We start from the raw sequence: 25,262 nt of genomic DNA, 5'->3' as shown, positions 1-25,262 counted from the left end.
AGCTGCACGTACGGGTTTATTTTATAACATTGATGAATACCTTTGCATCCTCCATTTTACCTTGTGTTCTCCTGTGTCCCATTAGTGATACAGTTTCCTCGAAGGACACTTGAAACATCTAATTGAGTTTATAAATTAGCTAATTTTGTGGCTGAAAAACATGAGGTTTGGGGTTTTTTTTCCCCCTATTTTAAATTAGAGATACTGCTCAACCACTAGAGCCTTTGTGCAGGAAAAATTGCAAATTCAATCAGAATGCCCAAACTTTGGATCAAGTTCTGGATGTGCTGTGTTTTAGCTAAAATAGTTTTCTAAGCCGAATGCTATATATGCTAAATTATTACGTAGACAGTGGTGCTGGTCTTTGTAGGAAAACTTCATGTGATACTCTTTGGAACAAAATGTTGTTTTGGGTGTACAGGAAAATACATGCTTTCCATTTAACTACTGGAGTGGCAGCACCGATTCTGTCCACTGATTGAATGAAACTGAGATGCTAGCTGTTTTGAGTGTCACATGTGAAATTCAGGCATTCTGTGTCAAAATCGTTTCCAGCACAGATGCATGATTGGGAGGTGATTTGAATAGTCCTCAGATTCAGGGAATATTCTTCTACAACATTTGGTAGCTTTTTGAAGTGACTTCTCATTTTTAAAATACATAACAAGATATTTGTATAATTAGGAAAAAAAGCCTAGATGTTTAATTGGCATTATTACCTTTCGTTTTATTGTATCTCTCTAGTTGGTCTAGAATTTCCAAATTCCAGGATTCTGATGTGTGTTGCTGGATAATGACATGTCAGCATCTGGGGTATTTTGTACTTCATTTTCCTCAGGCTTCTGCCCCCCAAATATTAAGCAGTAAGAGGCACTTGCTTAGAAGTCTGTATAAGTGGTCTGCTTGTGGTTTTCTTGGTGGATGAATGGTTACTATGCCAAAAGCTGTAAAACAGATTACTTGCCATCAGACTGGTATAAATTTGTCTGTGCCTGGTTTTGATTAACTGGTCCACCCGGATGTGTGTTTTTGTTGCATGGGATTGTTACCACCTGTCTTTACATAATACATATCTTCTCTTCAAAAATAAAGGAGCAAGAAGTTGATGTGATGTGTTGTTATTGTTTAGATTTTAATGGAGGCAATTAAAACAGCAGAAGTGTTCCCCTGCTCTCCATCAACCCACTGCACACACACATTCTTTAAAGGCATCTCAAATACATCAGGCGGTGATGAGTTTCACCGCTTTTGGTTACCTTGACTGAAATTGTTTAATTTTTTCTCCTTTTTTTCCCCTGAGTATTTACTATGTTATTCAGTATTTAATTGCTTTGAGTTATTCTTGTAGCTATAACAAATTTAAATGATAGCATTGAACTATGTCAGATTTCTGTCTCCCACCCCTCCCAAGCAGAGTTATGTAGGCTAAATTTTGGGAGAAGAAGAAACCTTGCCTTTGTAAGATGCGTGTTGTGGAATTTGATTCTTAGACGGTGTCATTTTTGTATTCATATTTCTTGTCTGGTTAACAGTTTCCTTTTTCTTAAGTCGTATGTTCAAAGGGACTTTAAAAAATACCCCCCCACACACACACACATTGGAGTTTTGTTGTTGTTGTTGTTTTTTAAAGATTATTGTGTAGCTATTTCAATTTTATATTATTTCTTTCTCCTTAGATTTCAACCAGAAAAACTTAAGCTACATTGGATTACCACGTCAAAGAAAAGTTCCAAGGTAAAGTGGTCTTTGCTCAAGGAATCTTAAATTTTGATGATTTGTGGTAGCTTTTGGAATTATTCTCCTAAATTCCTAATTCATGAGTTTGAATGTTTGGCAATATGTTTTCTCTCCAGAGTTTGATTTATTAAAATATATGAAGTAAGCTGACCTAATAATATGTTCAGCCAAAAAAAATTCTTTTTGTATTTATTAATGCTGTTTATGGGAACTTTTTGCAGAACAGATAAAATTTTGAACCTGTAAAGGGCTGTTATCTTTTTTCTCATACCCACCTCTAAATGTGGGATGTTCTTTTGCAATCTGTCCATCAAGTAAGAGAGCTTTTGATTTTTTAAGAAAGACTTTAGCCTAGTTCCTCCCTTCAATCCTTCTTTCCTTCCTTTCTTCCCTCACCCCCACCAACCCATTCATCCATCTGTCCAGTGAGATCTCTTAACCATTATGCACTTCACTTCCCTTGACTGCAAGATATGGGTACTAATTTGATTTACCTAATACGGTGAGACTTTATGGTACATAATCATTTATATAAGCTCTTGTAAAAATTAAAGTTTGTGCTAAACAAGATGACTGTATCTCAGATGCTTCTTAGTAGATCACTGTCCCTAATCAGTTCTGAGATTTTTCAAGAGAAGACACAAAGTTATTACCCTGAAGACATGCAGACATTGATCCCAATCTACACTTCATGATGATAGAAGGACCCAACCCTGATCTACCCCTCATTCTACTCAGATGCTCTTGTTCCTAATGTATCACGTATGACATTGTTCCTTTTCTATAAAGGGTTTGCATTTCAATGGCATTGAATAAATAGCTGTTCCCATCAGGCTGAGCCTGGCTCTGCATTTGAAAATGGCAAAATTGATCTTGTGAGCACATTAGATGAGATAAAGCCTTGATGGATTTGATCTGTGTCTTAGTACCAGGTCAACTAGAGCAGGAATGAGGCAGGGTCATCAGTAAGGCTGTCTTGTCTGTCTTATTTGATTCAGGAAATACTTTTGTAGGGCTTGACACTCTCTCCTATATTTCTCATCTTTACCATACTTTTGATAGAACCTAAGGCTAACTAAGATGTAAATTTTAGTTAGTTCCAGCTACTATAACAAAATACCATAGACTAGATGGCTTATAAACAACAGAAATTTATTTCTCACAATTCTCGAGGCTGGAAGTCTGAGGTCAGGGTACCAGCATACTGGGGGTGAGGACCCTCTTTTTGGTTGCAGACTACCATGTTCTCGAATCCTCATTTGGTGGAATGGGCTAGGGAGATCACTGGGTCTCTCGGGGTCTGTTTTGTTTTGTTTTGTTTTTGGTTTGGTTTTCTTTTTTAAAGATTTTATTCATTTATTCATGAGAAACACAGAGAGAAAGAGAGAGAGAGAGAGAGAGAGAGGCAGAGACACAGGCAGAGGGAGAAGCAGGCTCCATGCAGGGAGCCTGACGTGGGACTACATCCTGGGACTCCAGGATCACGGCCTGGGCTGAAGGCAGGCACCAAACCGCTGAGCCACCCAGGGATCCCCTGTTTTGTTTGTTTTGTTTTGTTTTATTTTTATTCTATTTCAGTTATTTTAATTGAAGTATAGTTGATCTCTGAGTCTATTTTTATAAGGACACTATTTTTGTTCATCACCTAATTACCTTCCAAAGTCCCTACCTCCTAATATCATCACCTTTGGTAGATGTCAACATATGAATTTGGGGGGACACTGATATTTAGACCAGAGGAGCTTAGTTCCCAGTATGTCCCTAGCAGGTTGATTTAGCTGAAATAGAGCTAGTAAGTGACTAAAAAAAAAAAAAAAGGAAGAAGAGGAAAGGATTGCCTATTTAAGGATAGCAGAAGCATGAAATAAAAGGTCAGACATTTCAGCAGGGGACACAGCTGCTCTGAAGTGGTGGGCAGTGACTCCTGTGGACCTATGCAAATTACAGCCTCCTGGCCGAGGTACTGAGTAAAATAGACTGGAGATACAAGCACCTGCCTCCTTCAAAGCAGTCTAGTCAACCAGACACCAGAGGTACAAATACGAGGTGGTAGACTTTGAGCTCTCCTATCTTGTAACATAAACTTCAAGTAGAAGAGTGAGCAGATTGTAGGGAGCCTTTCCCAGCAGGGGTGCTGACTAATCACTGTCATGGGTAGCCCCATTCTGTGAAAGATCAGAGGTAGTAACTGCCGAAGGATATCCTGTCCTCACTTTCATAAAGTTTCCCGTTTTCTACTGCTGGCATTTAAGTAGGTTAATGGGACACATTGAAAAAAATTATGGAAGTAGGGAGCAATCTCTTCTTAGATTTTGAAGCAGAGGGAAGGAGGGTAGAGTATGAAAAATGTAGTCCTAAAGAGAGCACTCTTTTAGAGATAAAGATATATAAAAAATATAAAAGGTGCTTCTTAATAGTAGAAACTTTTAAAAGGTAATTCAAAAATCAAGTCTGTAGCATTTACTTTAGTTATACATGGAGACATGGTTTCAAACTGAAATATAGAATCATCCTTCTCGTTGAGCTGTGGCAACGCACCCATGCCTACAGAGGATGTCGGCAGGGACCCCTTGTCCCAGGGGTGATGGTCCATGAAGAAGAGAACGCCATCCAGTATGTGGAGCTTAGTGCTTCGGAGTTACCCATCATGTGAGCCAATGTCCGTGTGACTTGGGCTCCCCTAGTCACACTGCTCTGGTGCTTCTGACTCAAAAAAGTAAGAGGAGAGTAATGTTAGGGCTCTTTGAGATATTTGTGTTTTAACAGCCTTTAGATGATCAGGAGTTCACAGATGTTCCAGAATTTTTTCTTTTTCTTTTTCTTTTTTTTTTTCTTTTTCTTTCTTTTATTTTTATTTTTATTTTTATTTTTATTTTTTTGAGAGAAAAAGGGAGAGTCTGTGAAAGGGAGAGACAGTCATGTGACAGGGAGAGACAGAAGAAAAGGCTTAAGCAGGCTCCATGCCCTGTGTGGAGCCTGACAGGGGCTCAATCTCACAACCCTGAGATCGTGACTTGAGCTGAAACCAAGAATCGGAGGCTTAACCGACTGAGCCACTCACGTGCCCCTATAAATCAATAATTTGAAATAAAATACTGTAGTATGTTCTGCAAATAAGAAATCAGGATACCATGAGAGAAAACAACAGAGGCGCATAATATAGATTAAGAAAATGGTGGAACAGGGACTGGGGCAGGGGGTTTCTTCCTTGAGGAACTGGCCTTAAACAGAGGCCCAGAGCAGAAACAGGATGAAGGCAGGATGGAGAGGAGAGAACTCAGGTAGAGGACACAGCATTTACAGTAAACCATGTTAAGAACTATAAGAGCTTTTCATGACAGCGCTTGGGTTTTCCATTGGTTTCTGACCAACGGTGAAAAGGCTGTACTTTTTATTGGTGCTGACACTCTTGTAGCTTACTTGAAGACAGTAAGTGCAGGGGGTGTCAGGGGATAACTTGGAAACCCCACTACAGAAGTTCAGAAAGGTGTTTAACTGGGAAGTAGTTTCTTAGTCTTAAATATCTGCATGCTTCTATTTATGTTTGAAAATATAAGATAATATTTGTACCCAAAGGTCAGTGGCCTGAGAAACTCAGTATTTCAGCGTGTGGGCCATTTCATTTTAATATAGAACTCTTTTCCTGAAATTTTACTTTCCCAGAGAAAGTACAAAACTTCATCAAGATGTTTAAATAAGTAAATAAATCAATTACAGTAGCATGCCATTCCTTTAGTGGGCTACATTTCTATAGTTATCTAATTCTGTAGGTTTATACTAAGTCATACATCTGAATGAAACACTGAAAAAGAATTGTCACCACATCATGATTCACTATATAGAAGTCAGCACTCAGTCCAGATTTCTGACCCAAGCAGGTGTCCTAGGATCTTCAAGCCATCTGGAGTATGATCTATAAAGACTCCTTATTCTGAAGACTTTTTATTAAATAATGTGAATACATGGGAGTCAGATTTATGAATAAAGCCCTACCACATCTGTAAGCAATAACTAAGATTTCAGATGAGATGAATGGCATCCCATGTCTTGAAATGTGCGGCAGCACATTTGAAAAAATGTGCTGATTGAATTCATGTATGGGACATAGATGATTTGTGTGTTTCACTTACCTACTATGCCCAGCACCTTCCTTAGTCTACGCTTGGACCTCTAGGGACATGCACCCCTGCAGAGCAGAAACACAAATGGAAGACCAGCCCTTGAGGAAGGTTGGCTTTGCACTGACCTTCAGCCTCTGCAAGCCTTGCAAGTCGTTTACCTCTCTGGAGGTGATCATATCACTGGAGATACTAGTTTTCCTGTTTTCATACTGTGTTTTCTTCCTGCATGGTGGCAACTCTGTCTCTCTTGCCCAACCCCAGGCACACTCCCGAGGAGGCCCATGGGGTTGGTGCACAGCATCCTGGAAGCCACTGCATACAGTGTGAGAGCAGGAGCTAGATTCGTATCTTGTCCTTGGGCAAACTATGTAGCAGTTTCCTAATCTGCAAACCAAAGATGATGATAGTGCCAGTGGTGTGCTGAGGCCGGCTCACACCTCGTGAGAGCAAATGTGTGCCTCCCTTTCAGCTTTGAGTCCAGCAAGTTCTGTGGGAAGCTTGAAAATCAGCCATAGTGGGAGTATTTACAGCATCAGCAAAGACCGCAAAGCATGGGCTTAGGGGGAAGTGGGTGGGAGAGCAAGAGGGTAGGAGCCTGTTGTTAAACATTTAGCAACACAGCACTGAGTAGTTCAGGCCTCAGGGGGTCTTGTGAAGATAATTCAAATTACACCTGAAAGAGCTCCTGGGTGGCTCAGTGGTACCCTTGGGGTCCTATGATCAAATCCCACATTGGGCTCCCTGCAGGTAGCCTGCTTCTCCCTTTGCCTATGTCTCTGCCTCTCTCTGTGTCTCTCATGAATTAAAAAAAAAAGAAGATTATACCTGGATTATGCCTAGTTATAAAAAAAATACATATAGTAAGTACTGAGTTCCTCATTCTTCCTTTGTTCCAAGACAAGTTTTCATGAGCCTTACAGACCTGTTCACCATGCTTTGCTTACTTGGTTGGTTGAAGGCATTTGTTACTTCAATATAATTTCAGCTCTAGAGGAAAGCATGTACATAATTGAGACGAGTTGCTGATTTTCTGAGGAAGAGAAGAAAACAGAAAGGTTGAGTGATTAATCCAAGCTTACACAGCTATTGTTGAGTGGCTCTAGAAGAGGTTGTCTATCCCAACCAAGGTGCCCAGCTCCCAGTTCAGCCATGTTGTTAACCCCTGACACCATGCCACCTGCCTATACTAATGTAATTCTTCAAGTGCACAAAAAAGCCATATTAATATAACTATAAATAGATGAAAAAAAGCTGCCATTTAACTCTCTGAAATAAAACTTTTTACTTGTAATCCACATACACATGTTTAACTATAACAGTTGTGTAACATTTGTTCTGCATTTTGTCACTAAATTTCATATATCTTGATTCAAATTGACTTTAAATATTATTAATGGAATAATTTAATTTTTAGCTTTCAGAAAGAGTTCTGGCTTGAAGATAAAGAACAGCTTGCTAACCACAAAAGAGGAATCGATGCTAAGCTTTTAACTGCACTTCCGAAAGGTGAGACTTTTTCTTATTGGCTGACCAGCGTCTTGAGCATGTAAATATTTTGCCACTTGATTTTTTTTGAGGGGAATTCATTCATTAATCTCCCATGCATACCCTCCTCTGTGTTCCTTTTTGCCTGTTCCAAGAATTAACCTTAGTGAAGGTACCTCTCTTCTTGTGTGTTTCATCTACATCTTTTTCATTCATTTTAGGCATCCTCGGATATTCCCTGGAGGCCAGGTGGGAAGGGTGACAGAGGGAGCCAGCATAGAATCAACCTTTGTTATCTCTCTTACTTTTCACTCTCTCCAGGGGCCATGAGTTTGGCTCATAAGCCCATGTCTTCTTGGTCCACTCTTTCCACTCCTTCCACTTCTGTGTGCTTGCCAGTGTGTTGCATTTACACCGAGTGTCTTAGAGCTCCCTGCCGGGCAGCACACTGGGCTTCCAGTGCATATCTTACATATCTCATTTCTCATTTCTCCAGTAGATGCTCACATGTTCAGTGAACTAGTATTTTCATTGGTGAAGATGCATGAGCAATAAAACATTTACACCTGCCATCAACCAACTACCCCTGTGTTTTGACTGCAAAGTGATGTAAATGTGAACCAGATCTTTATTTCCCCCAGCTCTAACACTAGCACAGGGTAGCACCAGCTCACAAGCTGCCTTCACCCCCAAATCAGCTGTGTAACCCTTACTTTAGAAGAAGCAAGTTTGATGGAAGGCCAGATACTCTTTTTTCTTTCTTTTCTTTTCTTTCTTTCTTTCTTTCTTTCTTTCTTTCTTTCTTTCTTTCTTTCTTTTTCTTTCTTTCTTTTTTTTGTCTTCTGAAAGAAACAAACAAACATAAGATCAAACCCAAAAGAAATTAGACCAGAAAAAATATTCTTTTAATAGAAACTAAATCTAATTTAAAAGACCCACTGATAAATGTGCATACATCTTGAGGAATTGAAAAGGTGATATGCTTAGACATAGTCTGATAAGGATGGATATTCAAAGGTCCCCAGGGATTTGGCCTTGTAGAGAAAATTTAAACAAGGACATTTTGCAATTTTCAAGTACTTAGAAAACTGTCAACTGAAATACAGACTTACTCCATATTGCCCCAGAGGCCAAAACCAAGAATAATGTGTTGAATTACAGGGAAATAGGTGAGGTTTCATAGGAGAGTGACAATTTTGATAGTTTGCAGACCTGCAAATGGAATGGGCTTTATTACGATCTTATCTGCTCCCATTGGCACTTTCAAAGAAGGTCATAGGCTTCCATGGGAAGGACACCATGCTGTGGGTACCCCCCAGATAGTGTGACATGGAAGGGCCCTTCTGATTTTTCAGACTGTTTGTGAAAGACAAAGAAACTGGTTAATCTGAGTCAAATTTACAATCTATGAAGATGATCTAAACAAAGTACAAGGGTGACCAAATTGATTTTAGCATGAGCTTGGAAGATTGGACTAATTAGGCAGAGTTCTATCACAAAAGCTGCTTTACTCTTCCTCTTTGTCTACCCTGTTCCTTTTCTTGATATGTGATAGTACATGCAATATTGGGATCAGAAAAATTAGAAACAGCACATGAGATGTGAGGTTTCTTTAAGGTTCAACAGCTTGTAACTCCATGTGTGCCAAAATTTAAGAACACAGAAGTTGATGAACCAGTTTCATTAGAAAATATATCATAATTGGTTATAAAAACATACTTTTTCACAAATCAAAGATAATGCCGCGTATTAATCAGATTTATGTTTCCAAATTCACACAATCTTTAAAACATGTTTAAAAAGTGTTAGAGCCCCTCCTCCCCTGAATTTCATGTGACTTCCCCATAGTCTTATTTCACATTCTGCACTTTACAAATTTGGGCAGGCATGTTTGGAAAGACCCACATAATACCGATAATCTCACTTCTCCATCTTAACAAATATTTTAATGATTCTGTCAACTCTTGGCAGTATAATGGGGAAAGTAGGAATCGGTTGCAGCTTTTCATGGCGTAGAGTTTAATGTCTGTCTATACATTTACAGAAGTTTCTTTGTGTTCATTTAGTGAGAAATTCTTGCTTCTGTGAAATTGAGCGTTGAAATGATCATTGGCTTTTCTCTGAGGGTCTTCCTTTAACTGTGTATCACAGCAAGTTCTCCAAGGGTTAAGAGCCTTCACCTGTGTAAAGATTATAATATTAAAATAGATTTTCGGGATCCCTGGGTGGCGCAGCGGTTTGGCGCCTGCCTTTGGCCCAGGGCGCGATCTTGGAGACCCGGGATCGAATCCCACATCAGGCTCCCGGTGCATGGAGCCTGCTTCTCCCTCCGCCTGTGTCTCTGCCTCTCTCTCTCTCTCTCTCTGTGACTATCATAAATAAATAAAAATTAAAAAAAAAATAAAAAATAAATAAAATAGATTTTCCGCTTAACAATTATGAAATGGACCAAGTATATTACTCTACTTTCTTAATAGCTTTCTTGAGATATAATATACGTAGTATACAGTTCATCCATTTTTAAGTATACAGCTCAGTGGATTTTAGCATATCCACAGAGTTGTACATCCATCACCACAGACAGTCAGTCAGTTTTGGAACACTGTCATTATCCCAAAAAGAAATCCCACACTTCTTAGCCATCACTGCCACCCCCGCCCCCGCCCCTCTGCCCATTCCTCTAGTTTTGTAATCACTTATTTTATAAGCTGCTTGTCTTTAGATTAGTGGCTGCCATCCAAGTGTAAAAGTTAAAGTGTGTTACTTCTCTGGGAAGTCAGATCAGTTTTCAGGACATTCTGGGTCTGGCCTGTGCTCTTGGCCTGTCCAATTCAGGGTGGGAGAGAGGTGTTCTTGGCAGTCCCTTGCCACTTATATTTCTTTGGAAGATTCTACTGTACTTGGGTTTGGACAACTGAACTCGACAATAACTTTACCAGAAAGCCTGTTTCTCAGGGCTAATTAAAGAAACTGTTCCCCAAGAAGACTACCCAGCAGACCAAATTATGCTGGGTATTGGCATTATATATTATGATAAAGCATGTTAGGCAGTTAAATGACTTTATAAAGTATGATAGACCTGACAGCCATTGCCCTTAAATTACCTGACTTGGAAAATGACCATTGATTCCCATCAAAAATAACTGAAGAAATAGACTCATGGAATCCGTATTGCCACAGAAGCACCATTCGGAAATCCTCAAACAAGGGCAGCAGGCTCAGAGAGCAGATGCAATGAGGGATAATTTAGTGTGTGTCACAGTTTTAATGTACTTGAAGGCGAAGTAGAAAATTCATTACAACCAAAGTTAGATCAACAGTGCCTGTTTAGATCTGTATTACATGATGACTAGTATTTCTATTACCTGAGACATTTATGAATTGTACACATTATGCCACAGCATGCAATCGATTGAATTATAGCTGCTTAATCCCATTTAAAAAAATTTATATTTCCTGTTTTTAGGAAATATACACTGATGAATTTAAGGTGTACCATGTTGCCAGTTACACTTGACTGGTTCAGAAAGATTAATATGTAGGGATGCCTGGGTGGCTCAGTTAGTTGAGCATCATATTCTTGGTTTTGGCTCAGGTTGCGATCTCAGGGTCTTGGGATGGAACCCCGAGTAGGTCCCCACATTGGACATGGAGCATGCTTGGGATTCTTTCTCTCTCTTTCCCTCTACACCCCCCCCCCCCCGCTCTCTCTCTCTCTCTCTTACTCTTTCAAATAAATCTTTAAAAAGCTAATATGTAAATATGTGTACATCCATGCATGTGTGTACACACATGACACATGTAAATATGTGTCATAAAAATAAAATAAAAGCAAATGTAGTAAAGTGGAAGCATGTTATGAACCATGTCTTCATTTTTCTGTAAGTCTAAAATGATGTAACAATTAGAAAGAAAAGATAAATTTTGGTAGACCATAAACAGTAATAAACTGTATTCAAGACTATCCTCCAAGGGCACCTGGGTGGCTCAGTAGTTGAGTGTCTACCTTTGGCTCAGGGCATGATCCTGGGGTCCTGGGATTGAGTCCCGCATCAGGCTCTTCACAGAGAGCCTGCTTCTCCCTCTGCCTATGTCTTTACCTCTCTGTTTGTGTGTCTCATGAATAAATAAATAAGAACTTAAAAAAAAAAAAGACTATCATTCACATGATACCTTGGCGATTATGAGTGAAACAACAGAGGGCAACATAGATTTCTACAGCTGGGGTGACTTCTGTGATTTCTTAGTATTAGCTCTTTTTCAATGCTTTATAATAAACCTGACCCAAAAATTCCAGCTGGAGGGCCTAAGAGGTTGTTGGATTTACTCCCCTGGAAAGGGAGGAAAAAATACACACACATCAGCAATTCAAATAAAACCTCATTCTCTTTTATACAACTGAAGTGTTTTCCCATGGGATAGATATACTAGAGTAATTATATCACATGTTTGTTTTGCTAATTTTACTTTAAAATTATAGTCTTGGGAAAGGAAGCTTGTCTATGATTTCTTTTGTCTTCCACATCTTTTCTTTCCCCTGTAATCTCATGTCTGTAGGAATGAAGCAAATCTTGGTAACTAAAAAATATACTTGTTACAAAGAATAGACTGAGAGGTAATTTGTTTGCTTAAGGGATTTTTTTCCCTAAAAGATTCACTATAGATTTCTACTAAGAATGAATAAGCATGCTGATATATTTATTTATTTATTTAATTTTCAAGTTGTCTCCATACCCAACATAGAGCTCAAACTCACCATCCCGAGATCAAGAGTTGGGTAGTCTACCAACCGAGCCAGCCAAGTGCCCCTTGCTTGCTGATACATTTAAAGTATTGTTTGATTTATGGCCTCATTTCACTCCTCAGTAAATAATCAGAGAGGACTATGGGTTATAGGCTTGAAACGGTTTTGAGTTTAAACCTGGGTGTTGTTGAAAAGAGTGCAGTGCTAGCTAGTGGTGTCTGTCATTGGGGTAACCTAGAGCGTGGGCATCCTGGGGACTGGCTGCTTATTTTAATCTTTGTCCTGGGATCTATGCTTCTCAATCCAGGATGGTAACATCCCTGGGGGGGCTTTGGAAACAAATGAAAGCATTTTTGTGTCATTCCAACTAATGATGATTAGGCATTTGGCAGGGGAGCCAAGGATACTTAACATCCTGAGGTGCAGGACTCATGAAGAAGCTTTTCATTCACAAGGCCATTAGCATCTCCATCATGATCTGTTATCTGGTCCAGAGCCAGCTGATGAGTTTGGGAACCTGAGGACATGCACCTGAATGTCTGCTAAATGCTATCCTAAGACTTAGAGCAGTGAGTGGCTGTCAGATGACTGTTCACTAGCGGACTGCCCAGCGTGTTCTGTCCAGAAAAGGACAGAGATCACCATGGACAGTAGGATAACTTGGCTTACTCTTTCCCTTACCTTTTTTCCTCACTGGCCAGGGCTTCTTGGAATTCAGTTTCTGGGACAAATGACTATTCTGACCATCAGCCCATTCCCTTCTCATATCATCTTAGTTTTTATAGAATATTGAAACATGTAGGTAATGGCAGTAGGAAAAGTAGTTTTGTTGTGGGTGAGGTATTTGCATACTCTGCCAACTAGTTGATCATTCCTTCCATAATAAGACTGTCAGGAAATGGGACGCCTGGGTGGCTCAGTGGTTAAGCATCTACCTTTGGCTCAGGGTGTGATCCTGGAGTCCCAGGATCAAGTCCCACATCAGGCTCCCTACATGGAGCCTGCTTCTCCTTCTGCCTATGTCTCTGCCTTTCTCTCTGTGTCTCTCATGAGTAAATGAATAAAATCTTAAAAAAAAAAAAAAACTGTCAGGAAGCAACTTGCTACTTAGCTTTTTCACTGCTTCTGGAATCTTTTTTAAAAATGTCTTTAGTTACATTAATTTCTATGGAAAAATTTAAAATTTAACGAAATAAAAGTAATTTTCAGTCTCAAATTAGATGAAGAAGTATATCTTAACTTTTTCCAATAGAAGTTATAGGACACTGTGTGTTAAATTAATATTTTTATCCTTATCTTGCCTTAGCCCATTTAGGCTTCTGTAACAAAATATCATAGACTGGGTGGCTTTTAAAAAGTTCATAGTTCTAGAGGCTAGATCAGAAATCCAGCGTGGTTGGGTTCTGGTGAGAACCTTCTTATGGCCTAAAGACTCTCAGCTTCTCACTGTGTCTCACATGATAAAAGGGTGAGGGAGCTCTGTGGAGGCTCTTTTATAAAGGCACTAATCCTACTCATGAGGGTAGAGCCAATCATCTCCCAAAGTTCCCATCTCCTAATACCATCACTTTTGGGATTAAGACTTCAGCATATGAATTTGGAGTGGGGGGGATCCCTGGGTGGTGCAGCAGTTTGGCGCCTGCCTTTGGCCCAGGGCACGATCCTGGAGACCCAGGATCGAATCCCACGTCGGGCTCCCGGTGCATGGAGCCTGCTTCTCCCTCCTCCTGTGTCTCTGCCTCTCTCTCTCTCTCTCTCTCTCTCTCTCTCTGTGACTATCGTAAAAAAAAAAAAAAAAAAAAGAATTTGGGGTGGGACTAAACATTTAGACCATAGCATATCTGGGTGGAGGGTCAGTGGTGATACACCCTGCAGATCCTATTAATACAATCTGCTTCTTAGGTACGAGTTTGACACATTATGTTTGAAACCTACCTTTCAGAGCACTTGGAATTTGGTTTCAATAGCTTCTTGAGCAATCTTATGAAAAATATGGGCTCTTACTCTTCTCAGGGTTTAAATAATTAATTGATACTCTGGTTTATATCATCTTTGAAAATATTTTCAAAATGTGTACTACCAGCTATTGAAGTTTTATCACACCATCACCTTGCTGGAGTTAATTTGTTAACTAGGAGGCTATGATTAGTCAAGCTTCCTCAAAAGGGAACATGGCAGGATGCATTATTATCATTATACCCTCATTGTCCAAATAGGAACATAATTGACAGTGCAGAACGAGTACACTTCTGCCTCCCATCACTCCAGTTCCTGGGAAAGGCCACTGAGGGAGAGACTTTTTTGAAGCCAACTATCTTAACACAAGTCAATTTAGTCTTAGCTGAAAGTTTGAAGGGGCTATCATTTAAAAATAAATAAAGACAAGGCTTGTATCGCCAAAGACTATAAAAGGGCAATATAAAAGGTGTGTGTGTTTGTGTGTGTGTGTCTGTGTGGTTTTGACTCATTACAGAAAAAAAAATGACAACTTTAAAAAAAGAAAGGAAATTAAAGTAGTTGAAAATTAAATTCGAGTATTCACAGGCACCCTACTGAGTCAGTCATTAGGGCACGTGACTCTTCATCTCAGGGTTGTGAGTTCAAGTCCCATGGTGGACATAAAGTACTTTATGTTATTTTACTATTTTATTATTATTATTTTAGAGAGGGGGATGAGGAGGTAGGAGGAGAGAGATTCTTAAGCAGGCTTCGTGCCCAGTGCAGAGCCCAACATGGGGCTGGATCACACAACCCTGAGATCATGGCCTGAGCCAAAATCAAGAGTCAGACCCTTAACTGACTTAGCCACCCAGGAGCCCCAAGATGTAAAGTTTACTTTAAAACAAAAAATAAAATTAAAAAATATTCCAGCATTCTAGTATGCCTCCTTTGATTCAACCTTTCAAAGTTCCATGAGCCCCCAGAGCTGTCAGTGATACCTCTTCTCAGTATTCCTGGGCCCTCAACAGGAGCCACTCAGATGAGTCTTTATGAATTCATGTGATTGAAGAGGAGGTGAGAAGAGAGACCTTTACTCTCCATCAAATTTGGCCATTTCTCCAAAGAACAATTATTTAGTATCTCAGTAATATCCTTGTAGTCAGTATCACGTGAGATCCTCCCAAGCTCAGCAAAACATTTGTCTGCCCATCCCGTGTTACCAGGAGAATTAGGGCAATTACTTTATCCATCAGCGACCCAAATTATAGCAAGGAAACAAATGTTAACATTTCCTTCTAGCAAATGCTGGTAAGGGGAGGCTGAGGAACTGTGTTAACCTAAACTGCAGTTAATGGCTATACCCTCTATTAGGTACCACTGGAAACACAATCAGGTAGTTACAGATTTTTACAGGTTAACTAATGGGGCAAAATAGGGGTGTGGTGAGACAGTAGTTGTAGCTTGCTGATGGGTGTGTGGTGCTTCTAGTACTTGTCTCTACTTTTGCAGACATTAGAAGTTTTCCAGAATGAAAAGCTTGGAATACTTTATTGAACCTACTAACAGTTAAAAACAGATAGTGAGCTATGTACTTGCTGGAGAGATCTTAATGTTCAGTACGTCCCTGGATGAAATAGAATTCGATCTTATCAACCTATCCCTTATTCATGGTTTTACTTCTTAGCAAAACCTGCAGTGTGTATGGTGTGTGTGTGTGTATTTGTGTGTATGTGCGTGTATGTATGTACCTGGATGTACATGCTTCCCATTTGGCATCTGCCCTCCTGCCCTAGAAGACAATCTCCCGGAAAACAGGACCTCTGTCAGTTCTGTGTATCACTGCTCATGGGAGCCAAGAACAGAAACATAAGTTCAATAAATATATGCTTCATGAATGAGTAAAATGAATGCATGACTACTAGAAATTGGAGCATCTTTTTATTCTTCTTTATTTTAGTTGCAGAATTAAGAAAAATCTTTGAACCAAAGAGAAACGAATTTTTAGAAATGAAAAGGTAAGATATTTATCATACCTAATTAGAAAGTAGAAGAGCTTGCTGAAGCAGTATTCACTTTTCCCCGAGAACTGATTTCCATGGCTCACGAGGTCTGTTTTGGTGTCCTGCACAGAAAAGAAAGAATTGCCAGGCGCCTAGAAGGAATCGAGACGGACACCCAGCCCATCCTCTTACAGAGCTGCACGGGGTTAGTGACTCATCGCCTGTTGGAGGAAGACACACCCAGATACATGCGAGCCACAGACCCTGCCAGCCCCCACACTGGTGAGCATACTTGCCTGGTGGCCTGCCATCAAGCCTTTTTATCCAGTGCTATTAGAAAATGAGATATTCCACAAAAATGAATTGTGTAGATGTACTTACTTATTAAATATACATTATTTGTGAAAAACTGCAATGACACGTATATCAGCTCTGCCCTGCTCCAGTATCATAGTGGTAAGAAGTGATTCCTACTGTTGGTAACTCCTGGGACCCCTAAAGGGCAGGAACCATGTCTCCCTCTTAGTACCTTCAGCGCCCTGGCACAGGACCTGCTGCCTGAGATCCTCAGTGAGAGTTTTTAGGGGTCTGAATGAGGCTCCTTTAAACAGAGTACCCAGGTGCCCAGCACAGGGCCTGGGGCCCGCTCGAAGCAGGGAGCATTAAAAGTGAACCTGGACCTTGAGTGGTTAGTTCTTAGTCTAGGTGTTTATGCAATAAACATTCTATTTAAATTATTTTGATACATGTGATTTTAAATGTTTTGGATATTTGGTTTATATTAAGCAGTATTTCAAACGTGACTTTTTTGATAACTGTCAATGTTAGGAACATCAAATATTCAACTTGGCCTTGGAAGAGGATGACCCATATGGGGCTGTTCTTCTCGCCCCATTCCTGGCTCCGCAGCTCTGTGCTGCTGCTTTTTATAGCTAGTGTTTTCTAGTTTCTTCCTCAGAGAGGGCTGTTGATCTCACTTCATGATGTAATCATGTCACTTATCTGGATGTCCTGATCTTCTGTGGACAGAAAACTAGAGAATTAAGATTTAAGTTACATGGAGAATCAAGAATTAGGCAGAGTTCAAAATTTAAAGTCAGAAATAAACCCTCACTCATATAAAAGTAAACCTATATATTATATGATAATTTAAGCATCACATATTCGTGAGAAATGTAGACTTATTTAATAAAACAGTACTGGGAAAACAGGTTCTTGTACAGTGGGAGAGGGGATGTAGCCCTCTTCTCATTTATATGAAAGACAAAAAGGGATCCCTGGGTGGCTCAGCAGTTAAGCACCTGCCTTCGGCCCGGGGCATGATCCTGGAGTCCAGGGATCCAGTACGGCCTTAGGCCCTATGCATGGAGCCTGCTTCTCTGCTTCTCCCTCTGCCTGTGTCTCTGCCTTTCTCTCTGTGTCGCTCATGAGTGAATGAATGAATGAATGAATGAATGAATGAATGAATAAATAAATAGATAAATAAATAAATAAATAAATAAATAAATAGAATCTTAAAAAAAAAAGAAAGACAAAAAAACCATAGAAAACATGGGTGAATATTTCATTCAAATTGAATGGAAGAAGACTTTCAAGACACAGAAACAGCTGGAGAAATCACAAATGACCAGGTCAATCTACTACATAACAATTCACATCCAGTCTCCAAAAAAACCTTACACATAGACAACAAAATATTAAACAAGTTTGAAATATTCATGAATAAGATTCAGGTTCATAGTCTTATAAAAGTGCATTCAAAAAAAAAAAGTGCATGCAAAACCAATAGAAATAGCACTATGAATCAATAGAATACAGAGCAATAAGCTTGACCAGATATTCCAGAGAAGAAAAAAGTAATAAAAATGGCTAATAAATAATTTAAAAATGCATATATTCTCTTTTTCTAGTAATGAAAGGAAATTTTTAAAATGAATACTCAGTGTTTATAAAAGAACACATCTTGCAGATTCAAGTGTAAATTGATACAAACTTTATAGAAATTAATTTGGTAGTCTAGGAAGTTTCTTAAAATGATATACTTTCTGATAAAGCAATTAGATGTTTATCTGTTGTGATAGTAATCAGAAAATCAGACTGATTAAAAGTTAGAAACAATGAAAAAAAAAAAAAAAGAACATAAATGCCCAGGAATATGAGAAGGTTTAAATTAGTTATGGAATGTCTATCAGAATATTATGAAGCCAGGGCACCTGGCTGGTTCAGTGGTTGAGCATCTGTTTACCTTTGGCTCAGGTCATGATCCCAGAGTCCTGGGATCGAGTTCCACATTAGGCTCCCTATAGAAAACCTGCTTTTCCTTCTGCCCCTGTCTCTGTTTCTTTCTCTTTTTCTCTCATGAATCAATAAATAAAATCTTTTAAAAAAACAGGAAGATAAAACTCCAAATCACCAATAATGACTAATATATAGTAATCAATAAACTGCTAATTTATTTAACATTTCTATATATTCCTTCTAGTCCTTTATAAAATTGATTTCTTCTATATAAAATAATTCATGTTTATTTATTTATTTATTTTTTATTTATTTCTGATAGTCACACAGAGAGAGAGAGAGAGGCAGAGACACAGGCAGAGGGAGAAGCAGGCTCCATGCACCGGGAGCCCGATGTGGGATTCGATCCCAGGTCTCCAGGATCGCGCCCTGGGCCAAAGACAGGCGCTAAACCGCTGCGCCACCCAGGGATCCCCCAATAATTCATGTTTAATGTATCATTAATGTTGTGTATATACATTTCCCTATATTTGGAAGTCTTATTTTAGGGACATAAGATGTAGTACTTGATCCCAGAACCCTGGGAGCACAACCTGAACCAAAGGCAGACGTTCAACCACTGACCCACCTAGGCACCCCTACATATTTTCTGTATTAAGTATGTGTGCTACAATCACAGAACTCCAGTTTTGTTTAAGAAAAAAAAGAAGGGACACATACACGAAGAACTTGGTACATACTGAGAGGGCCCATTGGTTACTGTCAGATCCTGTGAAACCACAATCTGTCATTTGTCAAGTTACAGCGGTTTATTTATTTATTTTTTTAAGATTTTATTTATTTATGAGAGACACAGAGAAAGAGAGAGGCAGAGACACGGGCAGAGGGAGAAGCAGGCTCCATGCAGGGAGCCTGACGTGGAACTGGATCCCAGGATCCCCAGGATCACGCCCAGGGCAGAAGGCGGTGCTAAACCGCTGAGCCACCTGGGCTGCCCATCACAGTGGTTCAGACATCTGTTATTTTTCTAGAGGACTCCAAACTCACCCTCTGGCCTCCTACATGAAATACTAAACTCAAAAACAGAAAGGTAAATAGGTAAGAGGCAGCCAGCCAGCCAGGAGCGAGGAGCTGAGCTCTGGCGGGGGCCCTGGGCTAGTTGGCTAGCGGATCGCCCTGCGGCCCTCGCGCTTCTTCGGCAGCCCAGGTAGCCCTCGTGGCGGGATGCACCTGCTGAGGTGCGGGTCCCCCGCAGCGCGGGCGCGCAGGTGCGCAGGTGCACGCTGTGCACAGCACATGGAGGCTGACGGTGCATCTGTCCTTGAACGCTGCCTGTGTTCCCCGTGTGGTCCCCTTGTAGGCCGGTCCAATGAAGACGAGGACACCTCGGATTCCTCGGCGGAAAAGCAGACCCGCTCCAGGCTCTGCGCGCAAAGCTCGGGCGTCCTCGGTGACCCTCCGGGCGGCCCAGCGCTGCCGGACACGCAGGCCCTGGAGTCCAAGGCCGAGAGAATCGCGCGCTACAAGGCGGAGAGGCGACGGCAGCTGGCCGAGAAGTACGGCATCGCCCTGGACCCCGCAGCCGCCCCGGAGCCGCCGTCCCGGCACTCCAAGTCCAGGAAGGACGCGGAGGCTGCGGACCCAAGGGCGGGGCAGGGTGACAGGCCGGCCGAGCCGGGCCCCGAGGCGAGCCCTCCGCGCCCCAGGCCCTGCGTCCGCGAGCCCCAGGACCGCGGCCTGCGCGCCAGCGACGGTCTGTCCGACGCCGAGGCGCTGCTCAACGTGGAGAACCGCAGACGCGCACAGGAGCCCCGCGGCCCGGCGCCCCCCGCGCCCCCGGCGCCCCCCGCCGACGCTGCCTCGCCCTGCCCGTTGCCCGGGCGGGAAGGCGCCTTCAGCGACGTGCCAATGCCCCCGAAGCCCACGCGCAGCGCGGCCCCGGCCGCCCCGGGCCCCCCGGCCGCCGACCCGCCGCTGGCTCCCGAGGCCCGAGCCAGGTAAGCGAGCGGCCCGCGGGCTGCGCTCCTGCTCCGTCTGCTTTGCTCCCCAGCCGGGGTCTGGGCTCTGTCCCGTCCTGCCGAGGGCCCGCTGCTGGCGGAAGCAGGTAACACGGCAATTCTTTTTTTTTTTTTTTTTTTTTACGATTTTATTTATTTATGAATGATAGTCACAGAGAGAGAGAGAGAGAGAGAGAGAGGCAGAGACACAGGCGGAGGGAGAAGCAGGCTCCATGCCCTGGGAGCCCGACGCGGGACTCGATCCCGGGTCTCCAGGATCCGCCCTGGGCCAAAGGCAGGCGCCGAACCGCTGCGCCACCCAGGGATCCCTATATTTTTCTATAATTAAAGTCACGCTCATTGGTGATTGTTTTGTTGCTGTCATCTAAAATCACAAAGCAGGAGGACCACGAACACTGTGGAAGGGTCTGGGTTTAGGGGATGAAGTATGACTGCAGTACACCCTGAAAATAGCTGTAACCTATAGCTGCACAGATATATCAACATGCTAAGAAGACAGCTGGGTAGAAGAGCGCCGCATTAGAAAGATCAGTCATTAAGAGTAATTGTGCTACACAAAGACAACAGCACAAGGACAGACAAAATTTAAAAAGGTATAAAATCAGAAACTCAAATGCCAGAAGAGAATATATGTTCCTAAACTTAAATTTCTAAATTTAAATTTAAAATTTCTAAGTTTAATTTGGAAATTTAAACTTAAATTTAAATTTAGAAATTTAGGTTTAGATTTCTAAATTTAAAATAAATTTCTAAATTTAAATTAAATTTAAATATCTAAATTGAGGTAAAATTTAAATATTTAAATTCGGTAAGTGTGATGACCCTGTTCAAAATGCAATTCACTTAAACGTCCTACTTACAAGTTTGGGGCAATTGTCTCGGTAGACTGCTAAGTATGATTTTCAGTCCAAATAAGCATTAGCTTCTCAGGTGAATTGAGGAGAGGTGAGGATCCAGCAAATTTATTCTGGGGGGGTGGAAAAAAAAGTATTGCAAAATACTCCTATTTCTTTCATACTGGAACAGAGCAGTAAATGTGGTCCTCTTTAGGTGCCAGTAATACAACTAAAACAAATCATTTTACTTATTGAAGTTTATTGAGTCAAAGACCTGTCCCTGCTTACTTGATCATTCACACTAAAATATTTAGAGATGTTAGTTCCTTAGAACTAACTTTACTTTAAATACTTTAAAGCCTGATTTGGGATTCTGAGAGCCTTTGTTCAGCTTTTGGACTTCTTGAATTTTGAGACTGTGACCTGTTGTCTCAGTTTTTGAAATGAAAATCTATTTTTTTGGGAAGCCTGCATTTCACAGTAGAAAAAATGTTCTTGCCTTAGTCACTGTCAAAGCCAACTCTTTGTGTGCTTTGTGAACAAGACAAAGAAACCTAGCAGTCCAATTTAGAGAGGAAATTAGAAATTTATAATTACATGGGTTTAAAGAAAATTCAGAGCCTAATTTCTGATTGCCGTATTATGAAAACTTGAGTTGTTAACATGGCATCCAGGTTAGTCATCAAAATCACATATAATCCTCACTGAGATCTTGAATCATTTGTAATAATAACTGAAACTTGGCTGGATGCTCCAGGTAAAAAGATAAGGTATATAATAGTTTTGTGTAAGTTAAAATCTTAATATTTAAAAAACATCTAGAATGTGAAATCTTAAGAGATATTTCTTTCTCAATTATTTGAAGAGGCATATTACTTGGAAGTTTCCATAAGCCTAGCCTCAGCCTCTTAGTACTTGACTTTCACAAAGAGGGGATTAAAAGAATTAAAAAATTGTAAAGGAATTCTTGAGGAGGCATATGCTTTATCTATCTGTTTTTTAATTTTAAAAAGGCACGTGTTTTTTAAAAGCCATTCAAGGCATACAAATTTATGATTCATAGGCAGAGAAACCAATCATTTCATATATATTAGGAAACTACTGTCATATATTAAAAAGGATGGAACATAATGTGTGACAAGTATGACATTAAAAAATAAAGATATAGGGCAGCCTGGTGGCTCAGCAGTTTAGCACCTGCCTTTGGCCCAGGGCGTGATTCTAGAGTCCCGGGATTGAGTCCCACGTCAGGCTCCTTGCATGGAACCTGCTTCTCCCTCTGCCTGTGTCTCTGCCTCTCTCTCTCTCTCTCTCTTTCTCTCTCTCTGTGTGTGTGTGTGTGTGTTTCATGAACAAATAAAATCTTTAAAAATAAATAAAGATATAAGATATAATAAACAGCATGGAGGTTCTTCAAAGAGTTAAAAATAATCTACAGTTCAGTAATTGCACTATTGCGTATTTACCCCCAAAATGCAAAAACACTATCTGAAAGGGATACATACACCCCTGCATTTATAGCAGTGTTACCCGATTATATATACATAGATAGATACATAGATAAAAATATAGATAGATATAGATATAGATATAGATATAGATATAGATATAGATATAGATACAGGAATGCTATTCAGCCTTAAAAAAGGAATGAAATCTTACCATTTGCAACACATGAGTGGAGCTGGAGAGTATAATCCTAAGTGAAATAAGTCAGAGAAAGACATATACCATATGATCTCACTCATACATGAAATGTAAGAAACAAAACAGATGAGCAAAGGAAAAAAGAAAGAGGGGCAAACCAAAAAATAGACTCTTAACTATAGAAATCATAGAGAACAATTTGATGGTTAAGGGTGAGTGAGGTGATAGGTCAAACATGTGATGGTGATTTTTTTTGTGTGATGGTGATTAAAGAGTACACTTATGTTGAGCACTGAGTAATGTATGGAAGTCTTGAATCACTATATTGTACACCTGAAACTAATGTAGTACTGTATGTTAAAAAATGATTTATTTTGTATTGACTGTGGCAATTCATCTTGTAAAGATGTATTTAAATGGATTAATATTCTACTTAGATGTCCTTTTTTTAGAGCCAGGAAATATGGGTGTCAGAAAGCCATGGTCATCTGATTTCCATTTGGGAAGAAGAAACACAAAAATACTTTGTGAATTATAACAGTAACCAAAGAAATTTCAGTGTCTTAATAACCATAAATGAAAATGCAGTGTCATCCAATATGGAAATATGTAAAAGAAAAGTTTAGGGAGATTAAGGAGTGACCATAAAAAATATCTACAGATAATGAAATTATTTTATACCACATGAATTTGTGGTATTGAGATGGAATATTTTTCTCACTGCTACGCTATACTCTCTCAGCACCTACCTCTGCCAAGTATTTTGGCTATTAATCTCTGAATTAACTCATTCCCATTACATCATTTTATTTTTTGCTCACTAGTAAGAGGCTATTCCTTTTCATTAATTACAAAAAGAATGTGTCACTCATAAATATACTATCAAAGACTTCCTATGGCATCCTAAAAATTCTACTATAAGCCAGACATCAAATGCACAGTTTCTGTATTTCTCTACACACACTAACACATGTGCATACAGAACAGTCAGTATACAGTTAAGAGCATTCTAAGCTCATAACTGTCTATAGGGCAATATTTAGCTGAGCAGTAAATTTAAATTTATTAGAATTATTTAATGTTCATTTGAACACATATATCATTAAGAAAATATGTATGTCAAGGGTCTTTAGTTCAAAAATCCTATAGCTGCCTGGGAGTGCAGGTGAACACGTCATTCTGAAGCAAATGGAGATTATATAATATGTATATAATATTATATATTCTCCATTTGCATAGAGCCTAAGACACCTCATTTTTTTTTTTAAGATTTTAAAAATTTATTTATTCATGAGAGACACATAGAGAGAGGCAGAGACATAGGCAGTGGAAGAAGCAGGCTCCCTGCAGGGAACCCAATGCAGGACTAGATCCCTAGACCCCCAGGGGGTCAGAATCTGAGCCAAAGGCACCACTGAGCCACCCAGGCAAAGACACCTCTTAATCCTCATCCCCCAATCCTGCCAAGCCCCTTCAATTTAGAATTTTAGAACAGTGTTTAAGAGTTCTAGACTACCAGAACTAGTAGGTCAAAACTACTAGAGTAGTTTTGCCCATATGAACCATTCTTTGCTAATTCAGCCATTGTGAATTTTAGAATAAATTCTAAAGATTCACATAAATTCATAAGATCCCTTTGAATTCATAAATTCATAAATTCAAAGATCCCTTTGAATCTGGGGGCTGTGGATTATTCAAATTTTTAAAAATCTGAGCTCCTGTTACTAATAGAAATCCCGAATGCAGTATCTGTATTTCTTAGTTAATAATAAAAAAAAGAAAATGCATCATATTTTTATTTCTAAACTCATTCCCTGAGCCCCACCCCCGCTGTTTTCCTGAGCATATACTGTGACTCCCAGTTCTCAACGACCTGTTTATTAGTCAAAGTAGAAAATTATACCTAATTTCCCAGTCGTGGTCCACTCTAGAAAACCCTCCTTTGTTTGTTTCATGACTCCACTTCTGTCTCCGCCCCTTTTTCTCCCACTTAGCAAATTGCATCATTAGAAAATGAATATGGTATGTAGAGCCATCCCTGAAATTTGACCCAGGGAGAGCCGTCATTGGTCAATGAATGCTTTGTCCACAATGGGCCTTTTCAGAGACTTGGTGACTGGCAGATTCAGCCAACTGAGAAGGAAAGGGGCTTAGGCAATGCTCTTATAGTTTATTTCTGATTATATTTGCTCATCTTCCCGGGAGCGTCTCTGTCTAAAAACTGTCTTCAGAGCCTCAAACTGATTATTTTCCTCGTTAATTGCCTGTTAACCTGCCATGATAGAAATGTCCACAAGGGAGTGATACAGAGGAAGAATGCTGCCTCTGGCCATCCACGTTGCATGTCTGTCTCAGCCCCTGTCCCCGCAGAGCAGGAGTGTTCCTGACATAGCTTCCAGGTCAGACCAGGTGTCCTAGAAAACCTAGATCTCTAACACCTATGTCTCTAAAGAAGAGGCCTGCCAGTACTCTCAGAGATCTCCTAATGGGATGGA

General features: G+C 40.3%; 1 protein-coding gene across 17 annotated transcripts in view; it reads left to right on the top strand.

Annotated features, from left to right (window-relative positions):
• The window catches only part of SVIL (supervillin), a 230,818-nt gene that overhangs the window by 127,658 nt on the left and 77,898 nt on the right, over positions 1 to 25,262 (top strand). For all 17 annotated transcript variants that reach the window (XM_041766406.1, XM_041766407.1, XM_041766422.1 and 14 more), the window contains 5 exons: positions 1,677 to 1,734; positions 7,273 to 7,364; positions 15,986 to 16,043; positions 16,159 to 16,310; positions 19,627 to 20,263. In XM_041766406.1, the coding sequence (XP_041622340.1) occupies positions 16,036 to 16,043; positions 16,159 to 16,310; positions 19,627 to 20,263 (797 nt within the window). In that variant the 5' untranslated portion in view covers positions 1,677 to 1,734; positions 7,273 to 7,364; positions 15,986 to 16,035. The remainder of the gene's footprint in view (positions 1 to 1,676; positions 1,735 to 7,272; positions 7,365 to 15,985; positions 16,044 to 16,158; positions 16,311 to 19,626; positions 20,264 to 25,262) is intronic.

The sequence above is a fragment of the Vulpes lagopus genome, chromosome 8 (genome assembly GCF_018345385.1).
Source record: "Vulpes lagopus strain Blue_001 chromosome 8, ASM1834538v1, whole genome shotgun sequence".
Taxonomy (NCBI): Eukaryota; Metazoa; Chordata; class Mammalia; order Carnivora; family Canidae; genus Vulpes; species Vulpes lagopus.
The sequence above is the reverse complement of the archived record's forward strand: the minus strand, read 5'-3'. Positions and strand labels throughout refer to the sequence as shown.